General features: G+C 41.6%; 1 protein-coding gene across 8 annotated transcripts in view; it reads left to right on the top strand.

Moving 5' to 3' along the window:
* The window catches only part of abi1a (abl-interactor 1a), a 42372-nt gene that overhangs the window by 2211 nt on the left and 12995 nt on the right, over nt 1-27166 (top strand). For 5 of the 8 annotated variants that reach the window (XM_017406559.3, XM_017406562.3, XM_017406561.3 and 2 more), the window contains exons 2-4: nt 8268-8435; nt 22990-23166; nt 27043-27057. In XM_017406559.3, coding sequence (XP_017262048.1) covers nt 8268-8435; nt 22990-23166; nt 27043-27057 — 360 coding nt within the window. The remainder of the gene's footprint in view (nt 1-8267; nt 8436-22989; nt 23167-27042; nt 27058-27166) is intronic. The other 3 variants (XM_017406560.3, XM_017406563.3, XM_017406566.3) reach the window with 1 other exon arrangement.

Raw genomic sequence — 27166 nt, 5'->3', positions numbered from 1 at the left:
TTATAACCACCTCAATGAGGCAGTTTCTGTAACTTCTATCATCTTAAAACCTCCTCAGGCTTTATTAATAGCCGTGCTGTCTAAATTTAAAACAGCAATCCAGTCCAAACTTGAAGGCCGATATGATTCGATTAAACCGCCGCGCTGAACGCGACAACGCCGTCATCGTAAATAAGCGCGCCTCTTTCGGACAATTAGCAAAGCGTGTGCTTGGACCGCTGCAGCAGAAACGGATTCAATTAATGCTGAAAGTCAGGAGGTGGGTTTTGTGGCTACAAATGGGAACCTTTGTGATCCCAAATAGTTTTTTTTGTTTGTTTTGGTGCACAGTTTCGCTCCAGATGAAGTTCCCCCAAAAACAGCAACACGAGAGCCAAACAAAAGAGCTGTAAAATGTGGCGAAAACCAGTCTTCTTCTGGCTTGGGTTACTGCCTTTTCGTAGCGGCGAGGAGAAAGAGGAGTCGGGAGGGGAGGATGTTGCCGTTGTGCGGCACCTGATGTAAATTTAGCTCAAATCGGTGTCTTGTCTGAGCGACTCGGTCCCTGTGTTTTTTTGCAGAGCACCTTGTTCAAAGAAAGCCGGATTTGAAGCCCCTCGGTGCATGCCAGGCCCGCTCCGTTCGGGAGGTGTCGGGCTGTCCGCTGGAGTTCTCCTGAGCCCCGTGGATACGCTCGCTCTGCCGACTGAAACAGACGCATCTCGACGTGTCTCGGCTTGAGCCGGCTCGTCCCCTCAGCGCTCCTTTTGGCGTTTCTTCTTCTTCTCCTGCCGTGCGCCGTGTTCCCGTCACGGCAGCTTTGCTGCAGCTCAGCGAGCTCAAACAGATGGCGTAACCAAACCCAGATCTTTGCCCCACTTTCTCAACTGGTTTTAGTGACTTTTGTTTGTGCAACAGAGGGTTTCGGACTGCGTGTGTGTGTACGTGTGTGTGGGGCGTATGACACACAGACGGGTCAGAGTTCTGTTTCCTGTTTGCCCTGCTGACTCTGAGGACTGGCTCCCTGGAAATGCCTCTTTCTCTCTCTCTCTCTCTCTCTCTCTCTCTCTCTCTTTCTCTCTCTCTCTCTCTCTCTCTCTCTCTCTCTGTCAGGAAGTGTCTTAATAATAGAGATAGGAACCCTGTTTCAGTGTGAGACGTCTACGCGCAGGTTTCTCTGCGCAGGGGTACGATTTTATATTCAAATAGTTTCCTGTTTGTTTGAGCTGCAGGTTGAACATTTGTATTCTTTTATGCAAGTGTGTTTTAACCTCTGTGACAAGGACACACACACACAGAGTATGCAAAGTGGGCCACCTGGCCATGTTGACAGCACACACTGAGGGCTCTTACCAGCGATAGTGTTGAACTTCTGATTCATTTTATTAACCGTAAAGCATTATGAAATGAACTGCTGAGGAAGCAGATCAGTAGAATCAGCTGATTTTACAACTTCCTCTAAAGATATTCAACTTGTCTTAATTATAAGTCAAAGTTTTAGGGGATATCGGCAGATTTGGCTCATTTTTTTTATGCTGATTTGAACCAGAAAAGGTTAGTGGGGCTCAACGCACAAAGACTCAGAGTCTAAATAACTCAGCAGAAGCTTAAAATGACAAGTTTGAAATGAGGATTTCTTCGAAAAGGGACACTTCCAGACTTTTTGAAGTGTTTTTTTTTGTGGTAAGGAATTCGAGTTACACACTTGAATCTGTTACAGTATTTTGAGTTGTTGCATTGTGAGTTTTGGAAGAAAAAAAAGAAGAGGAATATTTTGAATTCAAATAATATTTTAAACCTTTCTGGCACCAAACGACTCAAGATCTCACTTAAAATGTTTGCTATTTGTGGTTCTTCGAGCAGATGTTATTTAATGCTCGAAGCTCCGGTTAGTTGAGGGAGTTTTGAGTTTAAATTAGGGTTTGATGACTTGACGGTGACAAACAGAAAGCTGAATGTTTCTGTAGGCTTTCAGGATGACACGGGACATGGTTAATTCAACATATGATGACTGATGTACAGTCAGAAGCTGTTTTAGGTTTAGTTGTTTGAGTTTTGCTCTCAGTTTCTGTAAAGTTATGCCCCTGATTTATTGTAACTTTGGCAGCTTTTCATGTAAATGATTCATTTTATTTTGAGTTTATTAGAACAAACAGGAAATAAATCAGATTTTATGTTTGTTTTTATAAAGTATTATGCTATGATCAGATTTGTGCTGAACTAAGAAATAAATAGATCAGTTCCGGACGATGAAGCGATTTGCTTTATTAATGTATCGTTGAAGGAAATCAGAGGGTTGTAACACGAAAAAAAAAGCTTTCAGACCGATGTTTTCCACGGCCGTCAGTCTCAGGTGAAGCTTAAAGAGTGGAACGGTCTCTCTGATGTGGTGTCGACGTTTACCAGGCGGCAAACGGTGAAGGAGAAGGAGGAAAAGGAAGTGCGCTGTGGTAAACCAGAAGGCCGTGAGCGCGACGAGCTCGGGGACGGTGCTGAACCGACGTGATGCTCGCGGCTGTTTGAGTTTTCTTTCGAATTTCAGTTAAAAAAACCAAACGGTGTTGAACGGTGTTAGTTCGTTACTAACTTGGGCTTGCATCGAACACTTCATGAAGCGGGGGTCCTGCTCAGAAAAACGTTGCTGTACCTGTTCAGGTGATTCCAATTTTTAAAATTATTTTTTATTTCTTGTTAGTATTGCTCTGCCTCTCTGGGCTGCTTTGAGCTTCTTCTTTTTTTCCTCCCTCTCAGCAGAGTGGCCTGTTTTTTCTTTTCGGCCGATCGGATCCCATTCATCCCTTTGACCACCTGTCACTCCTCCACCCCCCCAGCTGGTTTGGTCCGGGCTGATCTGTTGCAGTCTATTTAAAAAGCAGTAAGACTTTAGGGGGGAAAGATAAATGATTCTGTTTGTCAAAGACAGAAAATGTTTATTAGTTAAATTCAGATTCATTTAATAAAGGTTAATGAGTCTTTGTAGCTCCTTCCCGACACGCTCAAGGAGTTTTTAGTGTGGCTGGCAGTTTGTCAAGGTCAGGAAGACCTCATGGCCTTTGAGTCAGCCTCCATCTGGCCTGATGGTGGAAGAAGAGTTCAAGAAGGCCTTATGAATTAATTCATCGAGGACGAGGTGTCAAAAGTTGTTTCACCTTCAGGTTTTCTTCACAGCGGAGCTTTCACTATCGTGCCTCTTCAGGCAGCGTCACGTTTTCATATCTTCAGGTGCGGATGCCTTTTTTTTTCCTTCTTCTTCTTCTTCTTCTCTGCTTTTCTGTTTCAGAAGGAACAAGTTGACTCAGAGGTCCTGCAGAGTAAACCGCAGGGAAATAGGTTAAGGTTTCACGTAAAACCACCATGGACTTCATTTAGACAACGTGGGCTTGAAGTAATTAGTTGAGAGTTGAAGCACTGATTAACAGCAAACAAAAAAAAGAAATTGGGGGAGAACAAGTCATAAAGTAATTTTAGGGCAGGAATTTTCAAATAAAGTCCAAATGTCATTGTGCATCATGACTTTAATTGACTAATAAATGTTGTGCTTATTAGTCAATAGAAAAATACATTTCTGTTGCTGGCTACAGTTAAATATAGTTTGATAAAAGTGTATTTAGCATCATATTTTAAAAGGTTTCGGTTTTATTCTCACTAAATGCTACACAACTGCTGACAATACTTAGTATCTGCCTTCTGTTCAACATGTGAACTCTAATGAGATTTCAGGTTCTGCTTAATAAGAAAACCAGAATAACTTTTGGACTGTCCCCCTTTCAAGACATCAGTATCACAAAGGACCTGGACTACAATAAATCTTACAGCGTTATGTTTCAAGTCTCAAGCTAATAACACATTAGGTCGATCCTTGATGCCCACACCTGGTTTACATGATGACGACAGGGTTTATCGCAATGTCAAACAATAATATCGCTTGTGTTTCTTATATGGTCCAGCCCTATATGATAGGATAAAAACCTATGGTGGAGTCAACGCTGATTATAATGCACCGTGACGCTTTCTACATGTGTTAGAGGTGCAAAGTAACTCATGTCATATGAGTGAATTTATTAAATTATTCATTTGTTGGACCTTTTTAGTAGTGATCAGCATCTTTACAGCAAGGATTTTCACACAGGTTAACCTAAATGATAAAGTAGCTTCCTTTACGCACTAAAAGCTGAACTGGTAGCTAAAAAAGAAGCAGAAGAAAGTGATCCACTTCTTCCAACCACTTGCTCAGCTCATTAATAAATAATGAATTCATTTTGCTGTTGCAGGTTTAGTCTCAGTTTGGTTTTGTAAATATAACGCCGCTCACTGTGGCAGGAGGCAGCAAACGGTTCAGGATATGGGCTCGTCTTACGCACGGCCCCGTCTTAAACCTCGTCAGTGGGCTCCACCTTGCAGCCGAGCGGCGGCTGGATGTTGGAGGCGGACGTCGATGCAGCGGTCCGCAGAGCTGCGGGCCTTCAGCTGCCTCCCGTCTCGCTTATCTCACCTCATCCGTCCCGCTGTGATCGATGCATCCCAGGGAGCGCGGCACCATGTGAGCCCTGCGACCTTTCAGCGGGATTTACACTCATCTCCAAGCTGCCCAATCCAGTCGCTTTTGATCCCAGTGAGGGCTTTTTTCTTCTCTCTTCTCTTCTTGGTTTTACGAGGAGGAGGAGGAGTTCAGTTTCAGACTCGTCTCTGTTATGGCTGACACTTGAGCTCTGGGACTTCTTAAAAGTTTGTAGATTAATGTCAAGAATTCCAAACATTCCTGAACTTTTCTTTCCTTTTTTTTTTTTTTTTCTTCCGCAGCTTGAGAACGCTGGAATGTGTTCCCCAGCTGTGCAGACCCAGAGCTGGGTGAACAGCAGAAACACTGTAATGTGTTGTTTTAGCGTCAGATGTTCAAACATGTTCGAACCCTCGGCGCAGCCTCTTCATTTCAAGCCTGAGAAGCGATCTTTAGCTGTCTCACGTGTCTTGATTGGACAATTCTGGATTATTTTAATGAGTTTTGATTTTAGACCCATTTGTCTCGGCTTCTTTATGGTGGTCACATGCTTTCTCTTGGCTCTTCGACTGTTTCAGTTGGGAATAAACTCTTCAGTTGCGCCTCAGTCCAACTGGTTAGACCAGACTATAAGGAAACGTGATGTGTTTTTTTTTTTTGCCTGATAGCACTCCTTTGACCGTTATCTTCCCAGACTGGATGGATGACAGTAAATGTTGAAACAGCCACTCCCTTTTTATTGTATGAAAAACAAAAAAAATCATTACGTCTGCGTGCACGCGGCCCTTTGAAGATCTTTGAATCTTTTCTCTTTTTTTTCGCCGATCACACTTTGCCTAAACGTTTGCTGCATTCCTGCAGCTGCTTGATTGTCGCGCAGCTTACGTGTTTATCGTGACGCATTCCTCTGTTATAACGCCGCCGAGGTGCTGACAGCCAGTACTACTGCCTGGAGTTTTTGTAGACTCTTTCCCTCAGTCATTACTCAGCTCAGAAATATGAGATAAAGTGCCTCGGGAGCGCTCGGGCTCACTGGGAGCTCACCTCATTCTCAGTGCCTCCTGCTGTGGTGGAGTATACTCGTATACAGTTTTTTGGCGCTGATAAAGCACAGACTTTTTTTTACTTTTAATCTTTACCGCTCTCCTGCGGTGCCATTGCTGGAGAGACGGACGTCAGCACAGATTGCCGGGTAACTTACCAGCGAATCAGGTGATTTCTCATGTGTGGACTAATGAATGCACCACCAGAGGTTGCAGCTGGAGCGGGAGGGTCCGAAATGCTGCCATCAATTGTCACATCCGCCCTCCCAACACCCACCACTGACCTCGCATCACACCTCTGGAAGCAAACGCATCTGAGATGAGTTCAGCCAGAAATTTACAGGAAATATTAAATTGGCGTATGTTTCCTCTATGGATGTGGTTTGATAAGCACAAGGATTTAACCTCATGTGAACTGGAAAAGCTTAAATGTAGCGATTTCCACACGGCGTTCAAGACAAATCAGTTGGACTTCGCCGTCGTGGTGAATCTGTGTACCGAGGCAAAGGAAACTGCAGAAAATGCAGTGGAGGCACCGACTCTTATTAGTCCTATAGAAACTCATTTTAAAGCCTGATTTTTAGAGCTTCAAACCCATGATCTAAACAAGTTACTCTTCTTGTGCTACGTTACGTTACAGTGCGTGGAAAGTTTTATCAAAACTGCCCCAGCTTTGAGTTTCTTACAGATATCGTGCATTTGTGAAGGTGTTCACAACATAAAGAGAAAATTACACAAACTTACTGATTCTTGATGTTTAAATGACTCCCTCCCCCCCCTTTACAAATTATCCTTATACTCGTGACCCTTTTCCTCTTTGAGGTTGAATCATTTGGATGATGTTTCTCATCCATATTGAAGCAAATTAAAGTTGTCTCTGAGTTTAATATGTGGTTCTGCACAGGTAAGCATGAATTTCTCAGGAGTCGGTTTGAAATCTCCTTACCCAGCGAAAGCTGCACCGTGGAAAATGCCACCAGGGATGTGACGTAAAGCTCGTTTTTAATTGCTTAATCCGTTTTTCATCCAGCTGTTCCGCCAACGCCGCACACTGCCAGCGCTGGTGTGCGTGCTGCAGCAGCGGGCACGCCGGTGATTGTGTGACTTCAATAGACGGCCCTGTGCGCTAAGCCCTGCGGAGGCAACTTTCATCCTTCCCGAGGCTGTTCTTGTTGCTCAAGACATCTCCTTCACTGATTTTTTTTTTTTTTTTTTTCCACCCAAAGAAACGCAGCTGATGTTGTTTTCGTGTCCTCGCCCAGCCGAGGTCAGCCAGCATAGCAGCTCTTTTGGGCATACAGCCTGAGTCTGGATTAGCGACGCCTCGTCAGGGGGTGACATTAATGCATCTGGTCGTGGTTATTTTCTTTGATTCTGCCTGGCTTCTCAGGGTCAAATGCTCCTTTTTTTTCCTGTTTTGCTCTCTAACCATTAGCAGTAGTAATCAGCTCCTCAGCTGCTGCTGGCACCACCCACCTCCTGCTACCACAGCCTGATATCAAAGCCCAGTGTTGCCCCTCCAGGCAGAGCGTTCTGGACTTGATTTTTTTTTTTTTATGAGGGAGCAGCGGAGGACAGAGTACACAAAGATCAAAAGTCACAAATCTCATCTTTACTCTCTTACAAAGAGAGAAGTCTCAGGATTATCATCACGATTGATCCAATTAGGTTTCCACAACCCAGATCTGTCATTTAAAGGACATGTTTTGACAGGAGTTGTTAGGTTTTAACCCTTACTTTTACTTTACAAAACAATTTTTATGTTCTCTAAAACGTTACAAGTCACAGGGCTTAATCTGGATGTAAGTACAAACCTATCTGAAAAGAAATGACAATATAAACAGTGTTATAGGTTAAGTTATTTTGCTCACAGAGCACACTATTAGGTTCAATTACTCACCTGTTTTTGACACAGCAGGTGCTCTAAAGGAAAGCTTGCAGCCTATAAGGCAGTGTCATATATTCATCTCCATTAAAAAGTCTGTTTCCTTTTTGTGTTGTCTCACACCTCTTTCACTTCCCTCCAACTTTACTGCTAAACAACTCGCTGATAACTACGAGAGCACCACCTCGGCACGTCTCCTGCCAAGCAGTCAGCACACCCCTAGTTCTTTATTTTTATTTGGAAGAAGCAGCAAACCTATTAACTAAGTCCCTACGTTGGCAGCCTACTCCCAAGCAATCTAATTGTGACCTCGTAGCAAATTTATCAAATAAAGAAACTAAAGCTGCTGTTTTTGGTTCATTTACTATTTAAAGTATTGTTGACGTGTTATGCTTAGATTTAATATTACATGTTATGTTAGGTCAGAAAATAAAATTAGACATTTTTTTATCTATTTCTGATGTGAGTGCTTTGTTCTGAAATCCAGGCTGGCCGAGCTTTATTTTAGGTCAGAATCACGAGCATGCACGTTAGCTTGCATTTAACTCTCGCTGAGACTTGCTGTTCTAATGTTTACCTGAAGTAGTGGGTCCTCTTGAATGCTTGAATTGAATTTGTCGGGTGTTTATTTTAAGCTTGGATATAGTGGTTGCAGGAGAATTTACGCCATCTAAGCTCCTTCAAACGGAGCCTGGTATCTGTGGAATGTGAGTCAGGGGGACAGCTGGATGCCTTGCCCCATTTGGTGGCCTAAAACGACCACAAAACTGACACAAATACACACTACGAGGCCGAGTTTGTCCTCTAATATCAGGAGTAATTGGATGCAATGTGTTAATATATTTAACCGTCTTGTCTTCAGGCCCAGGACAAGAGGAAAGCACTGGAGGAGACCAAAGCCTACACCACTCAGTCCCTGGCCAGCGTGGCCTACCAGATCAATGCCTTAGCCAACAACGTGCTGCAGCTGCTGGACATCCAGGCCTCGCAGCTGCGGCGCATGGAGTCCTCCATCAACCACATCTCTCAGGTCAGAAATACGCACCGACTCGCATACCGCAGACCAAATACAGCTGTGCAGACTGGAATCCCACAACTCCTACTTCTTCTCTCACATTTTTGCACAGACTCTGTAGTTTTATATGACAGCATGTGGCCCCACAGAAGTATGCATGCTTCCTTTTTATTGGCTTATTGGTCTTTTTCAAGTTCTGCCTGAATGGCAGGTGAAAGGTGTACATTCACCACATCTAATATGAACATGCACAGGGGTATACAGCTTTAGACGTGTAAGATGAGGCGTTCACTATGTGTAGTTAAATCCTGTCGCTCAGACAAATCAAACAAAAAGCTCCAGACATTGATCTTACAGCTCAAAACTGACTCGTTCACCAAACTCCGAACATAAATGAATCCAATCAACAAGTGTTTAATACGAGGATTCGCTGGAAGGAGTTCTTTGTTTGCTTTTATCTTTTGCTTGTCTGCTTTTCGAAAAAGGGTTTTTTTTTTTCCCCCGCAGTGTTTTTGTCGAGTTTGTCAGATTGTCGAGGTCAGATTTTCGGTCTAATGGTGCACTTGAAAGGCTGACGGGTTCCAGATATAGAGGGAGAGGTCTCGACAGTCAGACAAAAGGCAGAAGAAATGGAGGGTGACAATTAAAGAGGGCATGAACACACAATCAAAAAGGGGCTTGTTTACAGCTCTCTGTAGATTTTCAGGTAATATTCTGTCAAATAGCATCCAGCCAAGAGCAAGGTCACCACGATGCCACTGCCTGTCAAGGTCTCCATGACAACCCTTTGATCAGCATTGAAGAACAACATAAAAGACAGTCAGATATTACATTATTCCTCAGCAAAGAAGGTCAAACGATAAACTCTGTTTAGCTTACATTCTTTGATTTCTGTCGTCTGGTTCACATCCGTGAGAATGACCATACATTGTACATTAAACCCATTCCTGAGGACTTTCTATTGTTCAAGTAAAATCTCTGAGGTGAGCTAACAGTGTCACTTTAGGTTTGCTGGTTCTGTTTCTGTTTCAGTGCACTGAAAGTACAATACAATACACTAAAAAAAACCTCAAAGTCTGGATGATTTGGCTGCTCCGCCTGCTACAAAACGCGACACTACTAATGTTTTTATGCGTAACATCTTCACCGCTGCCTCGTTATTTTTAGACTGAGGTTGAGCAGAAGTCTCAAGGTGTTGGTCGTATTAAAGCACAGATTTGTTCGAAAAACGGAGGCCAGGCCGTCATTTTTGCAGGATGCGGAGGTGTTACTGCTCCCCATCTTGTTCAGAGGTGGACCATTATGTTTCTCTTTACTGCTCATAGATATGAGGTTATCAGAGGCTCTTAAGGCCAGTGTTGCATCCTTATAGAGGATGATTAAGAATCTGTAGCACTTAGGGATTTTTTTTTTATCAGGAGAAGAGAAACCAATTTACCTTAAGTGCCAATGAAGAAGCTCAATTTCTCTTTAGTTTAAATAAACGCTGCAGAATTCACTGACCTTGCATTAACAAAACCATTATATTCCTTCTCTTTAATGTGCTCGTTCTTCTTTCTTTAAGTACGTATCCATCCATCGCTAAAGCCAGAGATGCTTCAGTATTTGTGATGAGATCAGAGCCTCTTCGTTTCGTCTCTGGTCGGGGTGTGTCTGCTTGTTGATGATATCGCTCCAACTGGAATCCATCTTCTCTTGGGTTCTTTATGCTGGCAAACCAAGACAGCTTTCACTTAGTGGTTTTTGCCATGTTCAGTTCTGAATAAATGATATCTGTGTTTGAAAAGGCTAGTCAGAAGGTCACAGAGATGAGTCACGGCAAATATTACCAAATCTGGAACAACTCTGCATTGGGTTCGATCTGTCAAGTTTTATATTTTTTTTAGACTTTTGCAAGCTCGAGCTACTCTTGTTTGTTTGTTTGAATTCTTGTTTCAAGCACTTTCTCTGGTACCTTCTTTGTCACACTCAGCCGAAGAAGTTCTGAAAGATCACACATCGGTTGCCAGCCTATCACGTGTGTGACAAATTATAATTTTCAATCTGACTCACTAACTATACCAAGAGTGGCTCTGATGTTTCTCAATGCTACAACACTGCTGTTTTTATACGAAACAAGAGGAATTTGTTTTAATCACACTATTTTGGCACAGGGTTAAAAATTAGTTGTGTTCAATTCAAAACCATCTCCGAAGAGGATGTGTGGCCTGCAAATGCATATTCTGTTGCACGTGATGCTGGAAGGTGTTAGTTTTGTTGCCACCTTTGCCTCTGTTATTGTTTGTTGTCTCGGCGAAGGCACGATCTGTTGTGTGTCTGCTGTTAGTTTAGTTGTCGCCTTCCTCTGTTTTCGTGAGCCTCTGTAGCATCGAGCCGGAAGCGCTGAGGGGGGGTGAAAAGAGTAGCTTGCGGGGCTTCCACCTTGTGCTGAGTGTGAAGTGGCTGCTAAGAGGCTGCGAACAGGGAACTCTTTGTCTATTCAGTGGGAGAAAAGGCCTCGCATTGAGGACTCTCCGTGATACCCCAAACAGAGAGGGGAAGACATGGGGAAAAGTGGTTGTTTGTGTCTGCGCGGTGGTTTTCCCTTTTTTCCGGTAATCCCAATCGCCTAATTTAGATTTTATCAGATGCATGCAGACATCTAAAAAATCTAAGGGAAGATTGGCAATCAAGTAGATTTTAGAAAGAAAGTAACCTCATTGTAAAAACAGTCACAGAACGTGGTGGATAAAAGATTCCCCTTTTAAGAATTCACATCATCTAATGTTGCAGATTCCTTTTACGTAAACAAATCCAACATTAATATGTCCGTTCACATCATGGCATTCAATATTATTATTTGTTTGTTAATGAAACGCACCAATAAAGTCAAAAGTAATGCTTAAAAATGCACCAAACTAAACACAACAATGGTTGTTAAGGCTACACGCGCAGCACTAATGCTACGATTGACTTCCATAGTTATTCCTTCTTTAATCTTAAAATATTTTAATAATTTTGAACTTTAAGGATAATTGACAATATTACCAACCATAACACTTTGGTGCACATCAACCAAGATGGTCTTTATGGTTGAACTTTCTAAAGCGTGGGACAATTTCATCAAATGAGATCTAAGTAAAATCCAGTTTTTAGTACAAAAACAGTCAAGTATAGAGTAAAAACTGAAACCTGGAGCGTCAAAGTAGCTAATGGTACATTTACCCTCAAACACAAACATGTCTGAGCTGTGAGTGAAGCTATCTCTGCTCTCTGCACGTGCCCATGACACTTTAGAGGAAACTCCCCGCGAATTTTAGCGAGCAGTCTGGTGGAACGTTGACTCACGGCAGCAGGAAGAAAAACTGACTCAGACCTCGGTGTTCATAGTGGACGAGTCGGATGGCTGGGCTGCAGAATGAGCTCAACACAGCTGGCTTAACCAACAGATGAGGAGTTCTTTTTATTTTAACAACAACAAAAAAAACAATACAGGAAAACCACTGTTGCTAAGATTAGGACAAACAACAAAAGCAGGCGAAAATTGCAACACGTAGTAAGTAATAAATGTCAGCTGTTTAGGCTGTAACAAAACATTTATACATTTACCACAACGTTTGATCTCTAAAACTCTGACTTTGTCTCACAAGGCACAAATCATTGATTGACTAAAACAAACAAAAAAAATGTATTATTGAATATTTTCTGATTACAGGAATGCAGACTGTTGAATTTTCCAATCCTTTTAACCATATTTGTCAAGTTTCATATCATTAGATTCAAATGAAATGATTTATAGGCTCAACATCTACTGGGCAATAATACAGCTGCAACATGTTAAGTAAAAAAAAAAAGAAAGAAAAATAAACATTGTTTTGTGGTTAAATTAGATGAGTGAAATGCCAACCTTTGAATCAACCTTTAAATGCTGTATCATGTCTTGCAAGTTAAAAGTTGACTTTATTTCCTTTTAAGGGGTCAGTTATTTGATAATCTGACTTTTAAGACTATTTAAGCTTTTAAATCTGTGCCTGCCCCAGACATCAACATTCAGTCTTTCCGCCTGATGGCATAGAAGTGTTGTTATTTTCAGGTTATGAGTTTGCAATCACGAAAACTCTCACTTTCAGCTCAACACGGCTGGATTAGTTGGTACTATACCTTGGCAGCACATCCCTATTGTTTGCTAAAAGTTCCTGTTAAACAGCACAGCATCCCTTATTAAGACTTTTAAAAGGAATATCAACATGCAAGATTTTATTTACGTTATTTGTTCAGTTAAAATAAGTGTGACTGGACAAAGTGACCAGTTTTATACCACAAAGTGGCCCCTTTTTTTTCATTTTATACGTAAAAATTGAGTGAAATCAAATCAAACAGCTGATAAATGTGTTAATGGTTGTGTCAACGATACATCACAGAAGTTAGTGTGTGTTTTTTTTACCGGTACTGATCCTTTTACAGAGAGGTAAATCAATTGTGTTTGGATTTGGCCCATGTTCACGCTGAACCCAGTGACCAGAGTGATGGAGCAGCCCAACAACAGGCTGGATGCTGAAAACAGCTGACACACACACACACACACACACACACTGATATGGACACCACCAGTTTGTTCCCACAGCCACGAGATCCACGGTTGCACGCTGTTCTTATGAGATCACTTGTGATCGTTGCAGCAGTTTCATTTTTACATTTTTTTTTTTCTGAGCTCAGCCCGTTTTCAGTTTTTCGTCATTTCAGTTGCATCCAGTCGCCTCCGCAGTGCAACGATAATAAAACGCACGCATTGTCAAAGCTGCATCTGTTTGCTGCAGAGGCGACTTTTTGACCTCCTCTCAAGGAAGAAAGGCACTTACCCAAACAGGATGTGGAGCATTATAGCCTTTTTTTTTTTTTTTTTTTTTTTTTTTTTTGTGGGAGTGTGTGTGTGTGTCTGCTCCTTGTGTTTCCTGCAGATTCCTCTGCTCTGTGTGTATTTTGGTCTCCCTCCCGCTTCTCTCTTTGGTTTCTCCCACTTCCTGAGCGCAAGATATCGAACACGCCTTTTCTGAGAGTAAAGTATCCTTGCGAGCGGATCTCGTTCGCTTCAGGGCAGTGGTGGTTTACTGATCTGAAAATTACGCTCTGTGCTGGCAAGAGTAGCTAAAGTGTGGCCTTCTTTAAAAAGGCTTTAATTCAACTTGACATAAGGGTTATTTTCTTTATTGGTTTATCTAATGAAAGAGGCTGTGAAATGAAAAATATGCCCAAGTTGCCCAAGTTGCGCATTTCCAACCAAAACATTGAAGATGTTTGGTTTAAAATGACACTAAATGCAAAAAAGCAGCAAATATTACAACCTTACTAACATTAATCTGCCAGAAACAATTTATTTATGTATAATAAATGCTAAACCAAAGATGTATAGCTGCAAATTGTTTTGCCTGATAACCAACTACTTCTAATTTGATGCCAACTGCTTATAAAGATTTTATAAGTCAGTGTTGAGATAGAAATTGAAATCAAACAAAGATATATTGTAGTTTGGATGTTTTGTATCAGGCAGTTGTAACAAAGTTTAAGGATGGCCTTGACCCTGTCATGAGAATTTCCTGTTTTCCTGTCAGTTTTCCCACCCAGACGAGCAGCTGTTGGGCTTCACGATGCCGAGACAATCCACCGGCAGTAAAAAAAAAACTAATAATAATTTGCGGTCTCATCTAGCTTTTTATCCCATCTCTGTGCAATTAATGTGAAAACTGTCATCACAAACTCTCCGTCTGTCCAGTAAAGGTTAAACAGGAGGTGAGGCTTCGGTGCGAAATGACTGCTGGCCGAGGTTGTTCCGTGAATAACTGCTCCTCGGCTCATTATTTGTTTCCTCGCCTGCACTTCTTCCTCCATCACCTTCCCCTTGCAGTTCATCATCATCACCAGCGCATTTCTTTCCCCCACTTAACCACCCATCTAAACATTACACCCCTGCTCTGCGCCGCCTCCCTGTGAAAGACGAATGTAAAAGGGATTACCAGCTGCCGCGCTTGATTTATCTTAAACACCCGTTTCCTCACACTTGAGTTGCTGGGATCTGGATTGGGGCGTTTTATAATTTCCATTGTTGTCTGATTCCAATTTGAGGAGCGGTGGAGACTCATTTTGAGCTGGTATGCAACGTTTCGGTGCTCAGGCAGAAGGCTGCTTTGGCCGCAGCCCAAAGTGAGATTGGTAAATGTCCGCCAAGGTGTTTTGATATGGGCTGTGTTAGCAGGCGGAGCTCTGACCTTGGCACGCTGTCCTGACTCTTAATTTGTTTCATTCCTGCTGCGAAAGTGGGAGAGGTTTTTTGTCTCTCCGAACGTTTTCACACAAGTCCGATCTTCGCAACCTCTGCTCCTGATTCCTTCGCGGAGTGTTGGATTTACTAAAGGAATCCGGATTTTTTGGGGGGTGCCAAACCGAGAGCTCCCATCGGGTTCCTTGACCTTTGTTGTCAGTGTCTCCAACACGCTCTGTGTTGCTCTGACAAAAAGCAACCGCTCCAAGAGGCTTTAAACAGCCGCTTGACTCCTCAGATGATGAACTTCAGATGTTCTGGCTGCAGTCACGCCGAGAGTCAGGAACAGATAAACGAGCGTCTGCTCTGCTCCAGCAGCCGTTTTGGCTCGGCGCAGAGTTTGGGGCTCCAGGAGCCCTTTATACATGAGGCTGGATGTTGTGAGAACCGGAGGACGGGAACGTTCCGGCAGCCCAGAGGCAAAGACCAGAAGTTTACTGGTTCAAATACAAAACTGTGTGCTGGAGGATGGTTTCTCCTCAGGGCTTGTTCCAAAATAATTAGATCAGTCTGAAAGGACATGAGATCATAGACGCAGAAAGAGATGGGAATAAGCACTTCTGAGGGATCTAATGTTCCTGAATATTTGTTTTATCTTGTCAAACATGACTGTATAGTTTTACTGTTTCACGCTGCTAAATTGTCATTTGGTCTTTAAATTCTCTAAAAAAAAAAAAAGATAACTTGTTCAGATCTCTTGCACTTTTTCTTTACTTCTTTTACAAACCATTAAAAAAAAATTAAAAGGATTCAATATTTGTCATCTTGTTAGAAATATTTATTCATATTTTAGACCCTTTGTTAGATTTACACCCAAAGCTTAGAATTACTAATCTAAACGGGGCCATGCAAAGCAGACTGGTGCCATCTTAAAACAACTCCAATCTGAAAATAATTCATAACAGTTCATGCAAGCCCTGTTTTATAAACTTTCACTTTGCTGTCAGTTTCACATTACATGGTTATTCCAGCAGAAATGTGATATTCTGACCGGAAATGCTAGCTGCTGATACTACTTGCTTTTGTGCTAAGCTGCTTTTTTATTATTGACCTAAAAACAGTGTTGTTTAGAGTAAATGACTGTATTTACTGAAACAAAAAAAACATCCTAAACAAAGTAATTTAGTCAGCGTTGTTCTGGCAGAAGCAGGAGAAACACTTCATCATAAAACAGCTGCTTTAACACATCGAGCATCACAGACGGGTAAATGAGAACCTTGTTAGTTGTGTAAACTGAAATAGACCAATTGTGCTTGGTCATCTTTTTTTTTTTTTTTTGCACAGTTATGATCAAACTTAAGGCTTTAACCTTTTTAACCTTATCCTGTCCTCAGTCCACATTAAAGGCTCCCTCGTACTCTGTAAGTTTTGCGGTCGCGTTGTTGCGAGAGACATTCGGTTTGACGCACACCTTTCATCGTCCCCGAGACCCTCGCCTCAGAACTCCCGGGATCGCTTCTCCTTCCTCCGGCAGCGTTAAAACAGGTTTCTTCCCGCCGGCTTGTCCTTGTACAGATTTTTGCTTCCCTCACTGCGACCAGACGTGTTTATTAAACCGACTGAGACGGCGCACGACGTCCGGCATTTGCAAATATGGCAAACGAGGGGATTGTGTCCCTACGCTGCCTGGCCCGAGGCGTACTTCCTCCAGGCCGCCACAGCCACGAAGAGCCGCATGTGTCTCCTCGCGGCCTATTTAAGTTCACAGGTTTCTAAGATTTGCTGGAGCAGTCGTAAAGACGGCTGGATTTCCTAATAGCCTCAACCACCGACAACTTCTGACCAATCACACGACACTTGGCGCAAACCCCTGTGAGAAACAGTTCGGCCCGGGCCGATTTCATGACTTCTCATGAAGGATGACTTCCGCTTCGGTCTGAGTGTCACAAATGTTCATTTGATTGTTTTAAAACCATTATCTCCTCCGAATTTTATGACACAATTCGTTTTTCCCATGAAGCTCTGATTTAGATTTAGCAGCGGCAGGCTAGCTCATGTCCTCGTGTTCTTGGCTCACAAACCGCAGAAGCTCCCTTTATGGTCGCGTCGCTCACAGAAGATGCCTCGCTGCTGGGTTCCCGTACATCTCGTAACCGTCTTTTAACTCGAGCTCTGTCATTAACCATTTTGTCTCCTCCGACGGACCATAGAGACATTGGTATGTAGGGTGTGTTTGCCTGGTGCAGCAGCGTGCTGAAACACACGGCCGAACCTCGCTGTTCCTGCTGTTCTCGTTTTGCAGCCCTTTTTTAAAAAAAATTTTTTTCCCCCTTCTTCTTCTTGACGTCTCTGTTTGTGCAAAGCTGCCGAGGAATTAATCCTGCAGCCAGCCTAACACAAAGAGCTGAAAAAGATGTTTCTTTCCTTCCTACTCAGACACCCAGAGACGGAGTTCTGTATCAAAGAGACGTGAGTGTTCGAGATTGTCTCTTGAATCTCAAATCTCCCAACCCACCCCTCCCCTTATTGTCTGCAGTGGCCTGAATAAGACAATTCTTCTTCCTGGAAAGTGGGTTTGAAAAACAGAGTCATTGTTGACTGTAGGTGAAAATGGCTGCATATTTCGGCTAAATGAGGTTTTGTTTGTTGAGCTGAGAGGAGACCCGCGAGCCGTTTCTAACAGGAAAGGTGGCAGTCTAAATTTAGTTTGGTGGCGACGTTCATCTATAGATGATTTTTTCGAGTCGGTCAGCCCTGTACTTTCATTTCACTTTGACCTGCAGACGTTTCCTCAGGTTCTTGCATTTTATCTCAACGTTTCCCCTTTTTAGATGTCTTTTAATTTGATTTAAGTCTCTTTCATTTTAAAATAAATCACTTAAAATTGAGACAAGCACAGCTTTGGGTTCTAATAGTTCTAATAGTGGATAAAAAAGCTTAAATGCAGTGAAAGTGATGGAATATTTGTGAAATACTCTCAAAATAAAAAGTTACATATCAGTTACATATTCTGGATATTTCTTCCAGCTTTAATCTTAGGTTATGAAAGTTTTTAAAGGAACATTTTATTTTTTATATAAATGCTTTATTATTATTTTTTATTATTCTATATTCATTTATACGCATAAATCCAATGTCTTACAATACATTAAAATGACACTTTTGTATTTAGTTGTGTCACAAAGTATATTTTTTTAGGCTTTTAATTAACACAATATAGAACATGAGGCTGCTGCTACATTATTTTGAAATGCAGTATCACCACAGTGTGGAGCTGCTCAACATCCATTGGTTTTCTTGGCTGATTTAATCAAAAGTTTACAAAAACTTTACAAAAAAGTGCATTTTTTCCCCACCTAAATTCAGGTATTTTGCATCCCATGCTCAATTGTATTTCACTAAAACTTACATTAAAGGCAGCAAGTCACAAACATTAACGAAAAACTACTGGTAACTAATTTTAATAGCTTCTTTGGATTACACTTCCCAAATAAAGAGCTTCTTACAGATACAGGAATATTATGCACGTTAGGTGTTACATTATTGCTTTAATTTCCTTTTGAAATTCCTCACTATTGCCTGCCACCTTTAACCATGTAACTGTGCTCGTGTGGGTTCTTTTGTTTGTCTGTTAGCGAAATATCTCATGAACCACGGGACAGATTTCAGTGAAACTCTCCCACAGTAGCCACTGGATGTACGTCTATAACAGAAACCTATTTGGAGTCAACCCGACTCATGATGGCCGCCACAGCTAAGCAACCTGAGCAAACACCGATATGGTTACAACTCTGACAGTTTTACAGATACTTAGGCACAGTTTGGTGTGGTAGTATCTGAGAGTCATTCACAACATATACTTCAAGCACAACTTCTTTAAAACTTCGGCATGCGAGGCGGCGGATGATAAGCATTTGAAATGTTTCTGATCCCTCTAAATAAATATAGCATAAATGTATCTTACAGTCAGATCTAATGGAGAAATCATCCTCCTGCTCCTAGCGAAGTCATGGCATGAAGCGGTCTTCCCGGTCCCAGTATGTGTGGGAAGAATAGTTTTTGTTTGAAGTGAATTCAAACAAGAGGTGGAAACTTGAAACTGTCTTCGAGTCAAGAGCGTCCGAGCGTGCTGCCATTTTTGTATCGTCTTTAAACCACATCCAGACTAATCAGGTCGCTAAAAATGACGCTTATTGTGTTGTTGGAGACAGATGTCACGCTGTTGAGGTTCAAAAATCAAATTAGCACGTTCGTCACATTTGGAAATAGTTTGTCTTAAAAGGAAATTAATAAATCTCAAATATTTAGCGTCTGGTTACTCCTGACAACAAAACAACTGTCTCTGGATTCTGGCAGCCGCAGTGCTGACTCACTCTGATCCCCAAACGGGAAAATCTCCAAGTCAGAAAAGATCTGGACTGGCCTCTTTTCTTCTTCTCTTTCTTACTCCAAACAAGTCTTAGCAGGATAAAGAGATGGTTTGAAAAAGAAGAAGAAGTCATATATTTAAAAGATCTGTTTAAAGAAGAAGAAAAGGCCAGAAGTTACTTTAAATCCCCAAAAACCCGTATTTGATGGGTAAGCCAAGCACCAAAGTCGGAACGTTCTGGGAAATCGTCTTCTGGCCTCAAACACGGGTGGCTTTGGTTGAGAGATGTGACTCATCTGCCTCTCAGAGAGTTTAGTCTTTCTCCACCCAACGGTTGGACCGGTGGGACCCAGTAAACACCTTTTTGTGGTGCCAGTTAAAGAAGGTCGCTCAGGCGAGTGAAGCAGATTAAAGAGCCCCACTGGCTCCGTTCAAACAGGTCAAACCCCACAGCTCAAGCCTTTCTCGTTTATGTCAGGTCTCTTTTTTTTTTTTTAGCTTTCTTGCAAACTGGTCAGTGGATTCTGATGCAACCCGACAGGGCAGCATTTCTCGCCGTGAGGAAGTTGGCTTAAAAATAAAGTTGTTTCCGTTTGACCCATCTGTTGAGTAACGACCCCACACCATTGAAGCTGCAGCTGTTTTTTGTTTTTTTGTTTTTTTTTTACAGAAAGGAGACGAGGTTGTACCACGTCGCCTTCTCACTTCCCTTCTTTCGCCAGCTGCAGCGCCGTTATCCCTTCACTGATTGGAGAACGGCATGAGGGCGTACAACCACGGCCACTCGGTTTTCCACTTTAAAGGCAATATTTCAGCAACGCTTCTGCTTAACGGAAGAGTTTCTATCAAGTGGTTGAACGTGGACCTTATTTTTAGTTTTGACTGGAAATTCTTGCTTCCCCATGTTAGCTCTGTTGCGCAATGTCTTCTCTACAATCAGTGGGGGTAGTCAAAAAAAAAAAATCACTGTATTTGCAAACAACAGTATTTCTAACAATAAAGTAAAACAAAAAAAAACAAACATAACACTTGCATATGATATAAAAAGCTTTAGTTTTTAGGTAACTAAATGTCAACAGAGGCTAACACTGATCTACCCCTCGCTGGGTCCGCTTCTTTTCTATCGGCCGGCGCATAATCCGGTTGATATGTTGCTTTAAATGATGTACGTACTCCGCCTAATAAGTCCCATTTTATACTCAGATGTATCTCAACGTGTTATTGTAAATGAACAGGTAAATGCATTATTTTGTTATATATTTTGTTTTTTATTTATTTTAATCATGCTAAAGTCTTTTTGTTTGGAGGGTCCACTTGTGGAGCAAGAATGATGAAGCCAGTTGTCTCCTTTTCACTTCCCTTTATTTCCTTTGTTTTGGTTTATTTCAAAACATGGGTTCATTTAAATACTATAAACTGAGTTTACAATGAAACCTGTTTTATCTAAAAAGAACTTTTAAGTAAAGTCCCCAATCCCCTGTTTAAAAATTCACAACAAGATAAATAATACAGTATAATATACTATTCAGTACAGTACACTGAACTTAAATATTATGATACTTATAAAATGCCAATTAGTAAAGATGGTTAGCAAAGAAAACTAATCTCTGCACTAAATATTATTTTGATGTATTTTTAGTATTTTGGAGGAAACATTTTAATGACAAATAATTATATCAGTCCAATTTAAAATTAGTAAATGCCATTTTCTTTATAGTTCTGAGACTGGTGGTTCCTATTTTTGGCAGTATTGCACAGGGCAAAGAAGGAAGTCCCAAATATTTTTTTTGCTTAATGTGCGAATTTGTGTCACATGTGTTTGTCATAAATAATTCAGAGGTTGGAGCTGGAGGGTTGGAGGGCGAAGTAATCTCACCCAGACTAACATGTTTAAACTGTTTGGAAGAGGCTCAGGTCCAGAGAAAACTACTTCCATCTTATCTGAGTTTAAAAGCAGGAAACTGTCATCTAGACCTTTTTTTAATGTTTTTAAGATACCCGTGTAACAGAGCAGGAGGCACTTACAGAGCTATAAGAGATTTGGGGTTTTGGACCGATTTTGTAAACCTGATTGGAAAAATAACTTCTTCTTCTTCTTCTCCTCAATCCATGTTTGGAGGAACTAGGGAGCGCTGACACATTGGAATAATCTGATCAATGAATCCCTGAACCTCTCACTGTTCCTGATAATAGGAGCCACGTGAACAGATTCAGTTTTGCCTCAGTTGTTTTTCCACACAAGCCATGAAGTGTGATGAATTTAGAAATGATCCCGGCGCTTTTTGTGGAGTTATTACCTCGCTGGGACTTACATTCCTTAAAAAAAATAGCCGTTTGTGCATTAGCTTTTTTTTTCCCCATTCATTGCAGAAACCTGGCAGTTTTTTAAAAAATTTATATTAAACCTCTTGTCTTCTCAGGTGAGAGAAAATGACTGTAGAAATCTCTTAATTTAAACAGATGCGCTGAAACAAAATGAATTTTTTTATATATATGGGAAATCTCTGTGGGAGCAATTACGCTCGGGCAACTTTGGCTGTTATGAAATATTAATTTTCCCCCCCTTGAGTGTAATTTTATTTATTTATTTATTTTTAAACTATGGACTGTTTTTGTTTTCCCCCTCTAACAATTCCTGCGAGAACGTGCTTTGCATCATCCTTCAAAGACATACGTTAACCCCAGCTCACAAATTAGAAAACCAGGCTTAAAAAGGACCAGCTGTGGGTCACGTAGGAGCCGACCAGACTATCAGTCCAAATCCAGATCACTGCGGTGTGAAAGGAATTATGTGCTGGTGTCGTTATTTAAAAAGAAGTATTGGGAAATTAGAAGCCATTTCAATCCACAGATGATGTAAGTGATTCCCTCCTTTAAAAGAGGAGGAGGCAGTTAATCAAACAGTGGCTCAATTTTAGTAGGAAAACAATCTTAGCCTCCACCAGCATGAATAATGCATTTACTCATTGCAAAAGAGCCGCCTCTCAGTAAATGGAGATCAAACTAATTTCATTCCTCTGAAATATGTACGTGCTTTCCTAACTTATCGGGGTTTAATAGCATTCAAGATTTTTCAATTTTTACGTTTATAACGAACTAAACGCAGGGATTAAAGTTCTCCGTCGCCATGGTGGAGTTAAATGTAAAAATGAGAAGGTAATGAAATGTTTTTTTGTTGTGGTCAAGTTAAAGCAACCCGATCTAATTATGATGCAGGGATCAAACTGATGCCGGCATCAACAAATAAAGCGAACCAGAGCCAGAGTTTCAGCCAATCAGAGCACAGCAGGGCGGGTCCAGGTGCAGGCAGTGTTTCTAACTGCCTTCTAGTGACTTTTTTGTTTCAAAAAAAGCAACTTTTTCTGGTGTTTTTGGAGACTTTTGGAAGTCTGGTCTTTTCCAACCAGCAGCGGGTGCTGCCGTGGACACTCCCGGGGGTGGCTCTGTCCTCCCAAACCAAAATAACTTTGAGTTCCTCTTTTGGGTCAAAACCAGACCTCACATATGGGAGGTTTGATCTCCGGTCAGGCGGTCACATTACTGTCATTATGATTATTCTATTCAAACCAAAACTCTTTATCGCTTTGTAAATGGAAATAGTAATGTTTCTATAATATTTAAGACCTTGTTTGAGCTCTTCAATAGCTCCTAATTTCTGCTGACAGACGACAAATGTTCAGAAAAACCTTCATTTGGTTTAGTGGAGTTATTTATTGGACATATTATTCCGAGGAGGCCTTGGTTTGACCCTCGTTCACGTTCATTATTGCACACTGGTTGCTGTAAAACAACGATTAAGATCCCAGTGATGAAAAGCGTAACCTCTTGGTTTAATTACACGTCCTTAAGCTGCCCTGTGATGAGTTAATTGAGTCCCGGAGGTCGGCGTTGAGCCGCACATCTGAGGTTTCTTTCCGTTACGGCGCCGATTACATAGCCTCTCTCCTGTCGTCCCTGTTTTCCAGACGGTGGACATCCACAAAGAGAAGGTAGCCAGGCGGGAGATTGGGATCCTGACCACGAACAAAAACACGTCGAGGACTCACAAGATCATAGCACCAGCCAACATGGAGCGGCCAGTCAGGTACATCAGGAAGCCCATTGACTACACTGTCCTGGACGATGTCGGCCACGGGGTTAAGGTGAGCACTCTTTTTTTTTTTTTTGTTGTTTTTTTTGTTTTCCTTGTCTTGATTTTCTGGGACTCTGCTTTAGAAAAGATTTTTAAACCACTCGGCCTTTTTCGTTTAAGACTGCCGCTATTTCTGCTTTCCCCGTCTAGCTCTTTTTTGTTTTTCTTGCCAGAGGTGTTCCTGTCTCTCTCCTTCTCTTTTCTCACTTTGAGTCTTTTTCTTGCTTCACGCTGGCGTCTCTTGTGCTTTCGCTTTCATCTTCAGAAAGCACCCCCTTTCCGACCCTACAGGAATTTTTTTTTTTTTTTTTTGGAGTGTGGGATGGTGGGAACCGGTTGGGGGTGGAGATGAACTAGAAAACGATTACATCATATAGCTTTTGGGGTCAAAAAAAAAAAAAAGAGACAAAAACAACTTTTCTTGGAGCTTTGCGAAAACAGCAGAGCTGAGTTTCATGAGCCGTTTTTAAAAGGCACTTAAGCCTTCATAATCTTGTTTTGGAGTTATTTGGGTAACGCTCGGTTCAATCAGATGGGCGGGGAAGAAGCTTTTTGATTTGATAAATGTCTCTGCCATTAGGGCTTGCTCTCAGGGTCATGAGATTGTCCTGACAGTGACATAATTTCCTGGTGTTTACAGGCATTTTTTTGCCACGTTTATTCTCCCTCTTGAGCGCCGTCTGCTCCATCAGTCAGACAATCAATTGCATGTGTCGCACTGATTGGATTAGAGACCCAATGAGTTTATTTTAGCTCGTCTGTAGCTATTACCACGAAACGAGAGTTGTTGTGAATATGTTTGTAAAATTTAGCCGTTTCTCGTTAAAGCAAATGAATCTATTTTCTGTGTCCAAGAATACCATGACTTAAGTAAGCATAAATAGTTGCAGTTCACTGACATACTGGTTACAGGAAGTAGCCCGTACCTTCCTATAAATATATAAATACTTTTACTTTCCTAAGCGAACTAAGGACAGTGCGTAAAACAGAAACTCAAGCGTCAAGTTGCTGCCCTTTATCAAGCTTCTTGAGTTTTGCTTTTAGCACCGTAGCCAATACAGATGTTGCTGGACAACACACTCTGTACAATCAAACCTGTTATACCTAAAGTTGTTTGTTTTTTTATCGTTGCGTGTCTCGTCTCTTAGGTTTTGAAAATCCTCCGACAAGACGGAAAATCTTGCCGTGTGAACCAGGCATAACATTGGTGCAAAATGTTTTGTAGGTCAGTTTGGCACAACTCGAGCAACGACTGACCACCAACTCCTCTCTCTTTCACCAATTCCCTGAAGCAGAATGACGCCTTTTAGTAAACCATTATAGTTTTGTTTTATTGTGCTTTTAGGCTATTATTTAACCATATTTGTGTATTATTTCTGAGCAGTGAACTCATTAATCATAGTATGGTTGGCATTCGACTCTGCTGTCTGTTTAGAGCTCGGCACTATGAGCAGATTTTTGCACACGAAATTCTAATTAGTGAAACTGTACGTGCTTGCCGTTATTTTAGGAACTTCGTGGTTTCCGCCGAGCCAAATCCCTTTTGGATTTTCTCACTTAAACGGTTTCTTATATGCTGCATTTAGTCAGTGAATGTGGGAAACAGAAACACCCACACATTTCTGCTGTAGTCCTCTAAACTACTCTAATATGTTCATGTCACGGTCCAAAGAGCCAATCAATACTTGATGTCAATACTCCATCTTAATTCATACAGTATCTGAGCTGTCAGAGGCCTGGCTTGTATGGACTCTCTGTAGACGTGGTTTACTTACTGACCAGAATCAATAGTATAATAAGGGTTTAAATCATGTTTATTGGCTTCGGTTTACTGTTAAATCCGTTGGATCGGCCTGAGGGTTCCCGCTGGCCTAAATGTTAGTTTTGTGTTGCACAAAGTCGGTATTATTAAGCGCATAAAATAAAGACAAAACATCATGCAGTGGTTGCATGCAATATTAAAAAGGGGGGCGGGGGTTTGTTGGATCAGATTTAGATATAAATGGATTAAAAGAAGAGCAAATAAAATACATGTAGGGGGAAAATCTGATTATGATCTGAACAGAGCTCAATTATATCAGCAATGACTTGGCATCTCACATGTGAGGGATCAGGACTGTGTGCCCGTCTTTAAGGCACAGACTTGTCCTTTCTTTTGGTCTTTATCAGTCTTGTTAGAGCGTCATCTCACTGCTGTATTCTGATGTTGTTCACATTGTCATGTGGTCACTGCTGCACAGATACTGGAGCACCAACATCTGCATGCCGTTTTTTTTTTTTTTTTTTATCAGTACCAATTGCGTACAATGTTCTGTAACATGATGTGCACCAATATAAGGCCACAGACATGGACCTGGGTGAAATTAAAGCGCAAGTTGCTGTTGGGAGTTTGGTTTGGGCTTGGAGGTGAGGAAAATGGGAGTCAAGTTTGCTAAAATGAGGTCCGCCAATGTAGATCGCTACAGATCTCGAGCAATAGGACCCTGAAGATGGCGACGGAGACCATGGATAGATGCTGACAGACGATTTTTGGCCATTCGGCAGGCTCGATGATGCTGGTAAATGCCACGTATGTCAACGTTACCAACAAGACAGTGTAGCAGTACCACCTTACAAGCTTTACATTTTTTAGAAAATTCTTCAATTTAACGGTTGACAAGAACTAAACTCTGTTTTCTACCGTTTGGCTAGTTTTTGCCTGCATTGAGACAGTAACTGGTGCTCCAAATAGGACGTTTTGGCCCAGAGATCCCTTCATCTCGATATCCTTTAAGCCCAGAGATATTGGCTGCTGTCCACAGAAAGATAGCTGACGAGTTCCAGGCCGAACCACTGAAAAACTGCGTCTTCTGCTTCGCAACAAAAGCCAGCTGGTGCGTCATTAGCTGAGTTCTTCGCTTTTGAAGCAGCAGCTGTTGGAAGTGTTGATTCGCTTCAACTGTAGATTAATATAGCTTTGGGATTATGTTGAGAGAGTCTCAATAAAAACATAAAGAAAAAACAATAAAAAATGGGGCTGAAATGAGTCATCGGGGACCGCAGTGACAATAGGGAGCGTAGATACACCGTTGATCACAGCTCAATCGATTTATCCGAGCTCAACACGCTAAATCTTCACGAATCTGATAATAATCACAGTCTGAACCTGTCTGCCCATAATCTATCACTGAAACGTTGTCGCACAGATTCGGTAGAACAGAAACGCAGGATTTACTGGGAAAATGGGGGCATTAAGGCTTCAGCATTTCTACCGTGAACTGGATTGTAAATAGAATCTTGTCATATGAATGTAAGATTTTCCATTCATAGTCGAGCCGAAGGGTTTATTGAAAGAGGAGAGTTTTAGCTCATCGTCTCTCTTTTTTTTCCCTGGTGGATTTGCGGCGCTATAATGCTTCCTACAAAAGCCACTTGGGGAAGCTGCATTATAGATGAGCTGCTTGATTCTGCGTCTGTTAAACTGCAGATCAACATCCTGGCTCTTTTAGAAATTTAGCTCACACGTGCACCAGATAATGCCTTTCAGTAAAATAATAATAATAAAAAAATATTCTTCACTAAACATGAGTTTCCCTGTTGGCAGGACATATTTAGGACACGTGCAGGTAAACAATCTTCTAAATGCAGCTCGTTTCATCCGAGCGACTTCTCAGCGATCAGGAGATGTCTCTGAAGTTTGACATTTGAGTCGGGGTGGGGTAATGACGGCGCTACAGCGTTTCCCTTCCCAGGTTTTGCTGCATGTTTACTCTGTGTAAAAAACAAGGAATGTATTTTTTTCTCTCTTCTGGCTTATGCTCCGACTGATCCGTGCAGACATGGTCGTTTTGACGTGCGTTTTCTCTCTTTCTTTTTTTGTTCCCTTTTTTTTTTTTCCCACACTAAGTGGCTAAAAGCCAAGGTAAGTCTGGTTTGACACATGACCCGTTTCGCTCCCGTGTATTATTAATACACCCGTTCACGTCCCTTTCACATCAGATCCCTCTACCTGTGATCAATGTTGTCTCCCC

This window comes from Kryptolebias marmoratus, linkage group LG21 (assembly GCF_001649575.2).
Source record: "Kryptolebias marmoratus isolate JLee-2015 linkage group LG21, ASM164957v2, whole genome shotgun sequence".
NCBI lineage: Eukaryota > Metazoa > Chordata > Actinopteri > Cyprinodontiformes > Rivulidae > Kryptolebias > Kryptolebias marmoratus.
Note: the sequence above shows the minus strand (reverse complement) of the source record. Positions and strands in the feature narration are given on the sequence as shown.